Genomic DNA, 14,109 nt, shown 5'->3' on the forward strand with positions numbered 1-14,109 from the left:
GGCGGCGGCGGCGGCTGGCGCAGCTCCCCACCCGCCCTTTGCTTTCGCCTTTCCTCCGCGCCCGCCCCGGCTGCCCCGAGGGAGTCTCCACCCTGCTGCGGCGGCGGCCGCCGCTTCCTTCTCTCCTCCGGCCCATCCCGGGCCCCGGGCCCCTCCATGGCGAAGGCAGCCGGGGCCCGCTAGGCTGAGGCGCCTCGCCGGAGCGACGAGGCTGCTGGCGACAGCGCCGTGGGGCTGTCGCGGAGGGCTGCCGGGTGGGATGCGACTTTGGGCATCCGGGCGGCTGTGGGTCGCTGTCGCCCCCGGCCCGGGGTCTGGAGAGCGGAGGTGGTCTCCTCAGTGAAGGGCGGGTGGGGGGAGGTCGGAGCGGGAAGCGGGCGCACCTGGTGACCCCGAGGTTCCGGCTCGTGCGCCCGGCGGCGGCTGCGAACTCACCGCCGCGGAGGAAGTGGGGTTGAAATTGCTTTCCGCTGCCGGTGCTGGTACGAGGGGTATTGTCACACAGGAGCCAGCAACATGTCGACTGGGGACAGTTTTGAGACCCGGTTTGAAAAAATCGACAACCTGCTGCGGGATCCCAAATCGGAAGTGAATTCGGATTGTTTGCTGGTGAGTGTGTGGTGGCACTGTCTGTCCCCGTGGGCGCGTCCTGGGTTCCGCGTGGACTGCCCTTCCGCTGGTCCTCAGCCTGGCTACCCGCGTGGGAAAGGCTCAGGTGTGCCCTATCACCTCGGAAAACGCCGGATTTTTATTTCCCAAGGAACCGTGGCGTACCTACCACTTGAGTCTCAGCCACGGGAAGGGGTCTCTGTTCGCTCCTCTCTCTCAACTTCGACTGACTGACCTCATCTGTCTCCCCCCCCACAAAGGTCCACTTAAAACCTGTTGTTGCAGGCATATTGTTCTCACGTCAAAGTTAGCACTACGTACATAGTAGTGTTGAATGGCGTGATTTTAGGAGTTATTTATCTTCCTCATCTGGTTGACAGTAATATTGGAAAGAGTGCTTTCTACTCACAGAGGTTTAGCGCCTAGGGGTTTAGTTTTAGATTTGGCAATGACAGTTGTCAATGTTGAGGAAGTGATGTTGAGATAAAATGGTATGGGTGACCTGAGGTTGAAGGAATTTTGTTTTTTCTGACTTAAGTGTAAAAACCTAAGATAATGTATAGGTCATCACAATGTTGACGTCTTTTATAGTATTTTAGTACCACAGCAAATGTTATAACGGCCCTTTTTTAGTGGTGGTATTTTTAGCATTGCTACTTTTAAAGCATTCAAAAGAAGTTGTGACATGAAAAAAATCCTATTTTAAAGGGCATTCAGTGGTTGATAACATATGTAATTAATTGGAATTTGGTTCCCCCCCATGCTAATAAGTTGTAAACTGCTTGTGAGCAAGTTTCTCCTTTTACTTTAGCAACAAAAAGCCATCTAATACTACAACTTAATACAAACAAATCCACACCATCTATAAAGTTTTGGAGAGCTTGTATATGGACAAAATTTTGTATATTATGTAATGTAATTTTGGTACTTCAGATTGACAATAGAATAATACCATTGATATATAACCATTTAAAACCCATTCTGAGAAGAAACTTTAATATATTGTTTGAAATCAGCATTTCAGTTGCTCTAAATACCTGTTATGGTTTTCACATGTAAAGTTTCTCTCCTAAAGTTTCATAATTATTTCAAGCATCCTTGAATACGAAGTGTTAAGAATAGTGTGTTTGAAGCGTCTCATCATTATGGATGCTCTTCGTATTGAGAAAACAATGAAAAAAGTTGATTCTTAATGGAGTTAAAACATTTTAGAAATGAAAAGAATCTGTGTTCAACATCTAATTCATTTTTTATCTGTGTATCTTAGGTTTTATTGTTTTGGTGGTTGTTAATTTTTTGCAGGGATGGGATAGACCCAGGGTTTTCCACAGGCTAGGTAGACACTATGATACCAAATTATGCCCTTATCCCGATTTTGCTTTTTGACCTCTTGTTCCGTGAAGTGTGGTTACAGGGAGACATTAGTAGTATTTTTGTTTGTTTGTTTGTTTGTTTGATAAGCTGTCTTCTACCCTCTTGCAATAGCTGTATTTGATGAGAACCTCAGATAATTGTAGAAATAAGGCGGATACAAGGAAATTTGTCTTAAACTTTTTGAGACTCTTATCTAATTAGGATTAATAGTTTCATCTACATACACAGAAACAAAACACTTCACATACTGAGAAAATATGTGACAAATTTCAAATGAATGTTCAAGAATATCTTATATGTGTGTGTATTCTCATAAATGAAGAGAAAAAAATGTTATTAGTTGAGAGAGCCAAGGAAGTATGCTTTATGATGAATAGGACAACAATAGGGAATGGAAACATGACTAAAATGACATGTTCAGGGAATTAGAGGAAGATGATGTTGGAAGTGAGATGGGGCTAGGTTGGAGGACGTAAGTGCTAGGCCGAAGGAGTTTAGAACTGTCACAAGATAAAGATGAATCTGGTAGTTGTGTGCAAGATATGTTGTCAGAGAAGACTGGAGATAGGGGAATTCTTAAATTACAATAATAGCCCAGAAATGGTTTAAGCCCCAAAATTGGGCATGAAAATGAGGAAGGAAGAATTGATTGAAGTTGATTGATGGAGTTTAGAAAGCAAAGGAATCAAAGAGAGAGGGGGTTATGAGATGATTAAAAATATTGAGCCTGAATTATAAGGAATATATATGAGAACAGCAAAGATTAGAAATCACTTGGGAAAAATAATAAATACATTTATGTTCAATTATGAAGAAAGGACCTAGAGACTATTGGAAATATAAAACTAATTAAAAATAATGATCTTGAAAGTCAGTTGCACGAAGGTACAAGTTGAACCTGTTGTAATGATAAAGGGAAAAATGTAGAACATCAAGGGTTTTTAAAAAATGAAGATTGAAGAAAAAGAAGCGACAAGGAGCCTAAGCCATGAAAGCTTTCAGAGTTAGGACTGATAGAAATTGTGGAGCTCAAATATCATTTAGGAGAAGGGACTAGTTAGTGAACAGATTTGGTTACTTTTGCCCTCTTGGTCATTTTTCTCTGTTTAGTACTGTAACAATTGAAGGCTAGTATTGAAATTTTATTTACTGTATCTGAATTTCATAAAGATTATAGAGTCTTCTCTGGAGACAAAAACCTCTTTCCAGTTTTGTAGTATCAAGCATAGTTTTTTTTCTTTGTGTAATATTTTGTGTTTATCATTGAGCATTCACTCATTAACTCATTTTACTGTTCAGAATGACTTTTCTTTTTCAGTGATGTTCTCTTCCTTTTCTGGATTTTGGACTAAGCTTATATTGTAGGTATAATTCCCCTTCCTTATACCTTAGTTGCTTTTCTGTCTAGATTGTTTTGATCTTTGTTGATTTATTTATTTAGTTAGTTAGTTATTTAGTTAGTTTTGGGTCCGGTTGTGGGGCCTGAACTCTGGGCCTGGGCGCTGTCCCTCAGTTCTTCAGCTCAAGGCTAGCGTTCTACCACTTGAGCCACAGCACCACTTCCGGCTTTTTCTTTTTGCTTATTTGGTGCTGAGGAATCGAACCCAGGGCCTCAGGCATGCAAGCCAAGCGCTCTACCACTGAGCTACCTTCCCAGCCCCCTTTGTTGATTTATTTATCTGACATCCCCTCACCCATTCTCTTCCTTTCTCCTTTCCTACCTCTTTCCTCCTTTCCTGCCCAAACCTGGGTTTTAACTCAGGGCCTCCACCTTGCTTGGCTTGCTTGTTTGGCTGAAACTGTACCACTTAAACCAAGCCCAACTTTTTGCTTGTTGTTTTGGGGATGGAGTGTTGTGGACTTTCTAGCCCCGGCTGGCTTCTGAAGAATTATCATTCAGGTCTCAGTCTCCTGAGTAGCTAGGGTTACATACAGATAATCAGCAACTGTCACCTGACTTAAGTGATACTTACTGAATATGTGCAATGCGCAGTATACTCTATTTGTAGATTTTTTTTTGTAATTTCAGAACATTAAGGCTAAACTATTCCTGTTTATTTATATATTTGTGTGTGTGTGTGGTGTGTGTGTGTGTGTGTGTGTGTGTGTGTGTACATGCACTCCAGTCCCAAGACTTGAACTCAGGGCTGGGGCACTGTCCCTGAGCTTTTGTGCTCAAGGCTAGTACTTTTATCACTGAGCCATAGCTCCACTTCTGTGTTTTTGATAGTTTATTGGGGATAAGAGTCTCATGGACTTTCTGTGCAGGCTAGCTTTGGACCACAGTTCTCAGATCTTAGCCTCCTGAATAGCTGGGATTATAGGTGGGAGTCATCATTGCCTCACTTTCTTCTTTTCCAGAATCTACTTTTCTATAACGGAAATTCCCAAACCTTTTGGTTTCTGACCAGTTTACTGGCAAATGTCTCTTAAAACTTAGCTTTATAAGCGAAAAACCTTTTTTTTTTTTTTTTGAGGGACCATACTGATGAATGTTATAAAGTAATGTAGCTGGAAGAACCTGATAAGTGACTGTCTAACCTTTTCTATCTCCTCCCTTCCCTTTTCCTACCCTTCCTTTCCCTCCTCCTCCTCCCCTATTCTGGTATGTGTGCCAGTATTGGTACTTGAACTCAAGGCCTGGATGCTGTTCTTTAGTTTTTTTCTCTCAAGGCTAATGTTCTACCACTAGATGTACAGGTTCATTTCCAGCTATTTTGCTGGTTAATTAAAATTCAGAGTCTCATGGACTTTCCTGCCTGGGCTGACTTTGAATGGGGATCCTCAGATCTCAGCCTCGAGACTAGCTAGGATTACAAACGTGAGCACCTGGCTCTGACCTTTGCAGTTTACTTGTAGCTGGTTAAAGTATAAGGGTGGAGTGCAAGAGAATGAAGGGAACTATAGTAATTTCTGAGTTCTTTTTTTTTTTTTTTTTTGGTCGGTTGTGGCACCTGAACTCTGGGCCTGGGTGCTGTCCCTCAGCTCTTCAGCTCAAGGGTAGCGCTCTACCAGTTGAGCCACAGCACCACTTCCAGCCTTTTCTGCTTATGTGGTGCTGAGGAATGGAACCCAGGGCCTCATGAATGCAAGACAAGCACTGAGCCACGTTCCCAGCCCCAATTTCTGAGTTCTAACACTGTGTTGATCCTTTGAACATATTTTTAGTACCATTGCTTGCTCATTTGCACTTTCCATCCCTCCCTCCTTTTCCCCCTTCCGGCTTTCCCTCTCGCTCCCTTTTTAAAAAAAAATGGGAAGCAGAACTAAAAGAAGATTTGGATATTAGTTTCAAATATTCTCCTTTCCTGGCTTTGTTTACTTAGTGCTTCCCATCTTTTCATTAGGCTTAATTTTTTCTTTACCTCATTCTTTAGCTTATCTCTTCCTTTTCACTGTCTTGGATAATTCATCATCTTTACAGACTTGATTACCTTTCATCACTGTGATACCCAAATATATGTTTTTATTTTACTATCATATTTTAAAATCTCAAGTGTCTGACTGCCTTCTCAACATCTCTATTTTGATATCTTGTTTTTACTCATATTTCTCAAATCCCAAAATAGTTTTTATTCATAAAATTGTTTGTCATTAATATCACTATTACATCTGCCATGAAACTTTTAATTTATTTAACATTTCTAACCTATACATTGCATTATTACAACAGATCCTGAGTAGCATTTTGGAATCTAAATTATTGTATAATCTGTATGAATGATATGCAAGTTCGCTTAATAAAATTTAGTATTCTGTTAGTAAAATGAAAAGATCAGAGACCACTACATCTTTAGGCCTCAAAGCCGTGTACCTACTATTGTTCATAATTTGCATGTTAGTGTTGACAATATCAGCTGCACATCTTGTTGGGTTAGACCAGACTACTACTACTACTACTACTTTCTTTCTTCCTTCTTCCTCTTCTGTCTTAACATGATGCCCAGGCTCCTGGTCTCAAGTGAACAAACGTCTTACTCCCAATTTCTTTCTTTTTTTTTTGGGCGGGGAGTCCGGTTCTGGGGCCTGGGCACTGTCCCTCAGCTCTTCAGCTCAAGGCTAGTGCTCTACCACTTGAGCCACAGTGCCACTTCTGGTTTTTTTCTTTTTGCTTATGTGGTGCTGAGGAATCGAACCCAGGGCCTCAGGCATGCAAGGCAAGTGCTCTTACCACTGAGCCACCTTCCCAGCCCCTCCTAATTTCTTAATGACTAGGAATTACAGGCACACGCCCAATTTACACCTGACTGTTTTCATGTTATATTGCAAGATTTTATTTGTTAGTATTTTTTTTTTTTTACGTTTACCAGCTGCCCAGGTATAAAAATTCTGCTTCCAAAATCTCTTGACGTGAGTTCCATACAAAGAACAATCAAGTTGCCCTATTACATGTGCCACTCATGGTAGGAGCCTCCCCCCCTTTTGTTTTGTTTTGTTTTTGATTGGTCTTAGGGCTTCAACTCTAGGCCTGGGCGCTGTCCCTGAGCTCTTCAGCTCAAGGCTAGTGCTCTATCACTTGAGCCACAGTGCCACTTCTGGCCTTTTCTGCTTATGTAATGCTGAGGACTCGAACCCAGGGCCTCTGCATGAGAGGCAAGCACTCTACCACTGAGCCACCTTCCCAGTCCATAGAAACACCTTTTTAAGGGCTGGGAAGTTGGCTCAGTGGTAGAGCGCTTTCCTTGCATGCCTGAGGCCCTGGGTTCGATTCCTTAGCACCACATAAGAAAAAGCCGGAAGTGGTGCTGTGGCTCAAGTGGTAGGGCACTAGCCTTGAGCTGAGGAGCTGAGGGACAGTGTTCAGGCCCAGAGTTCAGGCCCCATAACCGGACCAAAAAAAAAACAAAAAACACCTTTTTAAGAATGTTTTTTAAAAAACAAATTAGTCTCCTGATTCATTTATTTATACTATAAATCTTTGTGTAGGGTCAAATTTAGGACTTGTCATGTATGTACTAAGACAAATTCTGAAAGCTTGTGTTATCTTCAGGAAAATGAGAAGAGTTATAGTACTGGATGTTTAAGAATTAAACAATAGTGCAAATCTGTTATAGCATGTGATTAGTAAACATTTGTTAATTGGCATATTGTAATATTACTGGCATATTGTCTTCTATTAGAATAATTTAACACCTCAAGCCATGCCCATAAATTCAAAATCCAGATGTGTTTTACTGAGGTATTCAGGCTAACTATAAATAAAAAAACAGACATTCAGATCAATTCAGTAGAACAGGAAGGGGTTTTGAGGACCATTTGTTCATTTAGTCATGATTTATAATATACCTACTTTGTGTCAGGGGTTTGTTTGATATTTAAGGAAAGGGAGCTAATTTGTTGAGATGTAGTTATCTTGTTTACCTTGTGTAAGTTTCTTTTAGTATGTGTTTTGTAAATAGGTCCTCTTGCACTACAAGCATCCTGTGGGTGTATAGAGAGGTGGCTCAGAGTAACAGCTGAGATATGAATTGGATCATTCATTAATCCTTGAGTCAGAAATGTTTTTAATCCAAAAGAAGGAACTGTGTATAAATTTTAAATTCAGTTTTAGACGAGACTTTGACCTGACAGCTTACTTGTATCTTATAATAAGTTTTTGCTAGTTTGGAGACACAGTGAAAACTACAAATTCTATTAAGATGAATGACAGAAAAATGCACATATCAGAAAATTGAGTTCTGTTGCTGCAGCTAATCTAGTAGTTTAATTTTCCCATTTCCAGGGATACATCTATTTAATTGAAGTCCACAGTAAACCACTAGAAAATGTGCACACAAGATAAAGCACTGGCTTTACCTTGTTTTGGTATTAACTGTGTGATGAAATAAATCTGTTTCTCTTTTTTCTTATTTGGCTTCACTTTGTCTATTTGTAGAAAGAAGAATTGGATCAGATATTTACTTATACTCTTCCTATTACTAAAACTCAGGGTGCTTTTATTATACTTTAGTAAACTTTTTCTGAAATTTTCCTTGGTTTGTTATTTATGAAATAAAATTTAAAAGTTAAATAACATTAGGTAGAAATAAAAGAATATGAACCATCTTTGGTTCATGCTGATTTTGGAGCTAGTTCCTAAACTAATTGTTACATTTGGCACTTACCTTTGAATAACTTTAGAGGTTTGTACTTTTTGAATGGAGGAGATAATTAAGATACTCATTTGTGTGCCCATTAAAATGCATGCCTTCAGTTTACTTTTCTAGCATTGCCTTACTCCTTGTTTGGAATTGTTGTTTATAGAATACATTTATTATAGTTTCTAAACAATTAGTAGGAAGCTTGGTATTCAAGTTAATGTCTAAAGTCTGATTCTCTGAGAAGTGAGAGCTTATCCTAAACTTGTGTTATATTTTGAAAGGTAAGCTAATTTGTGTTGTGCTTTTTTGAGTCATACTTCCTATATAAACTTTTGGCAAGAAATTGAGATGTTTATCAGGTTGTTGTCTATAACTAATTTTGAAACCATGAATCACATTAACTCTCCTTTTTTCTCTATCATTCATTAACAAATGTTTATTTGATATACATTGTATGCTAAGCACTCAGGTAGCGGTGCAATTGGGATACCATGATGAGTAAAAACAAACATGGGCCTTGCTGTCATGAAATTTATAATTTCAGGTAGAGGATTAATTAAATGTCTGTCACACTAAGATAGGGGTGGGGTGAGGCTTAACTTGGAAGTAAGAGAGATGATCATGCCTTTCCTGGTTTGGGATCTATTTAAAGACTTGTGGTAAAGTAAGCTAAGTATATAATTTCAGATATGAGTCTATAGATTGTTTATATCAGATTCACTTGAGGAACTTGTTTAAAAATGGAATCTGGGCACATACCCAGATAAAATCAGAAAATTTGGGGATGAGATCTAGGATTCACCAAGTTTGAGACTAGTTATAGTAGAAAAAATACATTTTTTGAGGGGGTTGATTATTTTAAGGTGAAACATTTCAAACACACAGTTATGCTTTTTGAATTTCATTATACTTGACTCATCTATCATTAGCTTTTCCTTACTAAAATATATTAAATAGATTACCATTTACCTAAACTTTAGTGTGTGTGTGTGTGTGTGTGTGTGTGTGTATTTGTGTATATTTGTGCTGGTATAGAGGCTTGAACTCAGGGGTTGGGCACTGTCCCTCAGCTTTTTGCTTAAGGCTGGCACTCTTACCACTTGAGCTACAGTTCCACTCCCAGGTTTTTGCTGGTTAGTTGGAGAAAAGAGTATCCCAGACTTTCCTGCTTGGATTGGCTTCAAACCATACTCCTCAGATCTCACTTAGTAGCTGAGATCACAGGAATTGAGCCATTGGCAACCAGTACCCAAACATTTTAATATAAGCATGCCTGTCTCATCTCTCTGTTCTCTCTTTCTCTGACTCTATCTCCATTTCTGTTTTTCTCTCTCTTGTGATGGATGGTTCTTGATATGAACTCAAGGCTTGTTAGGCAAGTACTCTTACTGCTGAGCCACTCCATCAGCCCTGTTTTTTGCTAGTTATTTTTGCCATACGGTCTCTCTTTCTACCTGGATGAGTGCCTAGATATGATCTGTGTTAGACTTTTTCCATTGTAGCTAACACAGGAGCTACCATATCCAGCTCTTCATTGAGAAGGGATCTTACAAAGTTTTCTTCTGAAGCTGTCCTTGAGCCTTGATCCTCCTAGTCTCAGCCTCTGAAGTAGCTAGAATTATTAATAAGCATCTCTTAATTTAAAAATGCAAGCATCTAGATACAGTAGCTCATGTCTATAATCAGACTTGTATGGGAGGTGGGGATCTAGGGTTTGAGACAAGTAGGGAAAAATGTTTGCATAATCCTGTCAATAAAAAGGCATGGTGGTACATGGCCATCATGCTGCCTGATCACTTCTCATCAGCCTCAGGATTGATCCTCTATGTAAGGCCTCCCCGCCTTGACTAAGATGACAGGCTAGCAACTATGCTCAGCTTATTGAGATGTAATTTTTGCTAACTTTTTGCCAGGCTTGGCTTCAAGTAACAATCTTTTTGGTCTGTGCTCTGGAGATGTTAGAATTACAGGAGTGAACCATTATAACAAAATTAAAATTAAAAAGAATATTAGAAACTTCTTGGTATCATTAATTTTCAGTTTATATTTTCATTTTCCTGAGCATCTAAAAGTGATTTTTCTTTTTTCTTTTGTATCTCTGTATATGATTGTGGTATGGGGTTTAAACTCAGAGCCTTTGGTTTGCTAGATAAGCGCTGTACCACTTGAGCTACAAACCTTTTTGCTTTGTTATTTTTCAAATTAGGTTTCAAGTTTGTTTTTTCAACCAGGGCTTCCAGTCTTCATACATAAACCTCCTGCAGACCTGGGATAACAAGCATGCACTACCATGTTCAGCTTCTTTGTTAAGATTCACTAACTTTTTTTTTTAACCTCAAGACTGTTTCTCCTTTTGGAATTTTCAGTTTGCCTTTTGATATATTTCAACTTGTTTCTCTACCTACTATATTATACCCTTTATAAATTGACCTAAAAGCCTGATTTGATCATTAGTAAAATCCTTCATAGATTGTGATTTCTTTTGTGTCACATCAAGAGGTATAAAATAAGATGGCTGGTTCACCATTAGTGGCATTAAGGTTGGTCATTGTGTTCAGGAGGTAACAGACCATGAACATTTTGTAAAATCACTAAGCCAGTGATTTTATCCACTGATTTTTAGTTGAGTCAAGTATTTTATTAGGGATAGCAAATGAATGATTTTCTAATTCTATTCCATTCACATTTATTAATTAATTCTATTGAGAGAAGAACTTACACTTAACTATCTGGGACTGCTAATTCATGATATGCAGCACAAGTCCCCCAATCTTTAGTTGCTATTCTGCAGAAGATATTTTAGAACCTTATTGTAAAAAGACTTGGTGTAATTTGAGTAAAGTTTAACGAAAGGACTATTTGCAAAAGTATAGACAATGTTTAAGGAAACCCAGTGGGGATAGAGCAGTACCCTGGGGAACTCAGTTGCTATCACTTCGGGCCTCAAGGGACGAGGGAAGAGAGTATGGGAGGGTAGCTCTGTGGTAGAAAGAAGCATGCTAATTTGACTGTTTCCAATGTCCTACCCTCATTCTCTTGAACACGAACAACAAACAAGTTGTAAGCATCAGTTCTCTTTCTGGGTTTTGTCTTATTTTTGACAACAGTAGGGAAACATTTAGAAAACATTTTTGGTGTTTTTCCAGCCATTTTTGTCAACCTTGCTAATACTCCGTTCTATTTTTGACTGAGAGCCTCTCCTATGTTTGTATATAATCCTAATCATTTTTGATGGAGCTTTCTTATTTTTGCTACATTAAGATGCCCAGGCAGATCTTGGCACATTTCTTGTCCCAGACTCTGAAATCAGCTATTTCTCCAGGAAGCTTTTTTTGATGGAGCATGTTGATCTGAATACTCATTGCTACTGGGTTAAAATTGTTTCTTATCTTTGTCCAGTGAGTAGAATTAATATTTTAGTTTTGAAAAGAAAACAAAAAGTACCTTATACTTTTTCATCAATTAAACTATTTGAGGATTTTTTTTCTCCCCAATAGTTAGGAATTCTTTCTTTCCTTTTTAATGTAATTTTATTTTTGTGTACAGCAATTTAAAAGTTAAAACTATTCAAGATATATTTAGAAGATTCTCATTTTCAACTGTGTCCTTTCTGTTTCTTTTCCTATTTTTATACTTCTTAATATTTTAACATTTCTTCTTAAAGAAAAGTCTGTCATACACAGGCATACACATATGTATGTATGTAAGCTTATATTTATATATATATATTTTTTGGGGGGGGGTCCGGTTGTGGCGCCTGAACTCCGGGCCTGGGCGCTGTCCTTCAGCTCTTCAGCTCAAGGCTAGCCTCTACCACTTAAGCCACAGCACCACTTCTGGCTTTTTTCTTTTTGCTTATGTGGTGCTGAGGAATTGAACCCAGGGCCTCATGCATGTAAGGTAAGCGCTTTACCACTGGGCCATCTTCCTAGCCCTATATTTATATTTTTATACATTTCTGATGCAAAAGATAGTATATATTGAACTCTGGAATGGTGATATTCCTTTGTGTAGCTGCATGTTATTCTATTTTGTGGATATTAACATCATTTATTCGATTTCCTGTCAATGGGCATTTATGTTGTCTGTGTTCTTTTGTTATTACTATTTTGCTATTACTATTTGCTATTTTCTTTTGCTGTTACTGTTCATATATTTGCCAGGTATCTTTAGAGTAGATTTTTAGAAGTACCATATGTATGTAAAATTACATATGTACGTGTATGTAATTTTGCTCAGTATTGCAATTTTCTCTGCCTTTTAGGAGTTGTACTATTTTAGATTTCCATCAGTAATATATGGAATTATCTATTGTTCTCATGGAAACTGTGTTTAGAAGTACCAGAAAAAGAAAAGACTGTAAGATCCTGAGTGTAAGCCCCAGAACCAGTACAAAAAACAAGTTTGAAAAGTGTGAGATATAATATCTTAGTGTAATTTTAATTTCTGTTGCTCTTATAAGTAAGGTTGAACATCTTTTATTTTTATGGATCATTTGTACTTCTGTGAACTTTCTGGCAATATTTGTTATTGAGTTTTTTAAATTAATGTATTTTCAGGAGTTCTTTACACATTATGAATCTTAGTCCCTTTTCTGTGGTAAAATGCAAATATGTTTGCAATTATGTATCTATTTTGTGTCCTTTTTTTGCCATTCAGATTCTTTATGTTAAATTTTGTTTTTGTGCTGGTCTTGAGGCTTGAACTCAGGACCTGAGCATTTCTTTGTTGAAGGCTAGTGCTGTACCACTTGAGCTGTAGGTCTACTTCTGACTTTTAGCTGGTTAATTGGAGATAAAAGTCTTCTCATGGACTTTCCTGGCTTTGAAATGCAGTCCTCAAATCTCAGGCTCTCTAGTACCTAGGATTATTACAGACATGACCCATCACCTTTATTTTAAAATGCTTATTTTTAATGGTTTGAGATAACTACTTTCTTGGTATATTACATTTCTATGTGTACTTGAAATTATTTATAAATTTTCTTTTGTTTCCATTGTTCTGTCTTGTTTTATATGATAGTAACACAACTGTGCTAATTCTCAGAAGACTATCTTTTCAACTTTTATTGCATAGCTCAATCAGTCTTCACTTATACTCCTTAATGCATATTTACTGTCACATTAAAGAGTATTAATTTGGTTTTATTACCTTTAGTTGTATTAAGGGGTTTCAATTCAACAAATCAGTTTATAAGTATAATACATCTTGATTAGTGTCACTGCTCCAGGTGAATGAATGTTTTAGTTAGTGATAACTAACTTTAGGCTCTGACTGTGGGATTTATCAGACCTTGGTGTTTAAACAATTTACTGTGATATCCAGTTATTTCTGAAATGGGAATCCAGTTAGCTCTCCTCAACTCTTGAGCTACTTTATGCTGTTCTAGTGAGGACTAAAAGCATAGAGGGCTTTGGACTCTAATTTCAGTTTTTCTTTCATTATACAACATTCATAATTTTGGAAAATCAAACTTTTCCTAGGCTGACAGGTACTTGACAAGGTCAAGTAAGATTAAGCATAGAGTTGTTAGAAATACTAAATGGGGTAATTTCTTAAAGTGCTTTGTATTGTTCTTCATATTTAATAAATGTTGGCTTCACTGTCATCTTGTTTTTGTTATCTTCATGATTTGTCCTTGGGGAAAAAGGATTTTTGGGTTGGCTAGTGAATTATTACCTACTTCCCATTCCACAGGCCAGCCTTTTTTTTTTAAGTAATGTGATCTTGGACAAGTTATCTAACTTACATGAGCCTGGATATATTTAATTTGCAAAATGAGAATTCTGAAGGGTTTGGGTATGCCTTAAATGATAGAACTTTTGACTAAGCCCTGAGTGCAGTCCCCAGTACTGCCAAAAAATAAATCATAATAATAATTCATAGGGTTAGTTTGGTTTGGTTTGTGTCAGTCCTAGAAATTGAAGTCAGAGGCTAGGCACTGTTCCTGAGCTTTTTTGATCAAGGCTAGCTGTCTACCACTTGAGCGTGTGTGTGTGTGTGTGTGTGTGTGTGTGTGTGTGTGTGTGTGTGTGTGTGTGTGTGT

The 14,109-nt window shown here is 38.2% G+C and overlaps 1 protein-coding gene across 1 annotated transcript in view; it reads left to right on the forward strand.

Moving 5' to 3' along the window:
* The window catches only part of Rock1 (Rho-associated, coiled-coil containing protein kinase 1), a 119,430-nt gene continuing 105,321 nt past the window's right edge, over positions 1-14,109 (forward strand). Inside the window, exon 1 of the mRNA XM_013014887.1 lies at positions 1-609. Within this exon, the coding sequence (XP_012870341.1) occupies positions 517-609 (93 nt within the window). The 5' untranslated portion in view covers positions 1-516. The remainder of the gene's footprint in view (positions 610-14,109) is intronic.

Source organism: Dipodomys ordii, unplaced genomic scaffold (genome assembly GCF_000151885.1).
Source record: "Dipodomys ordii isolate 6190 unplaced genomic scaffold, Dord_2.0 Scaffold25, whole genome shotgun sequence".
Classification (NCBI taxonomy): domain Eukaryota; kingdom Metazoa; phylum Chordata; class Mammalia; order Rodentia; family Heteromyidae; genus Dipodomys; species Dipodomys ordii.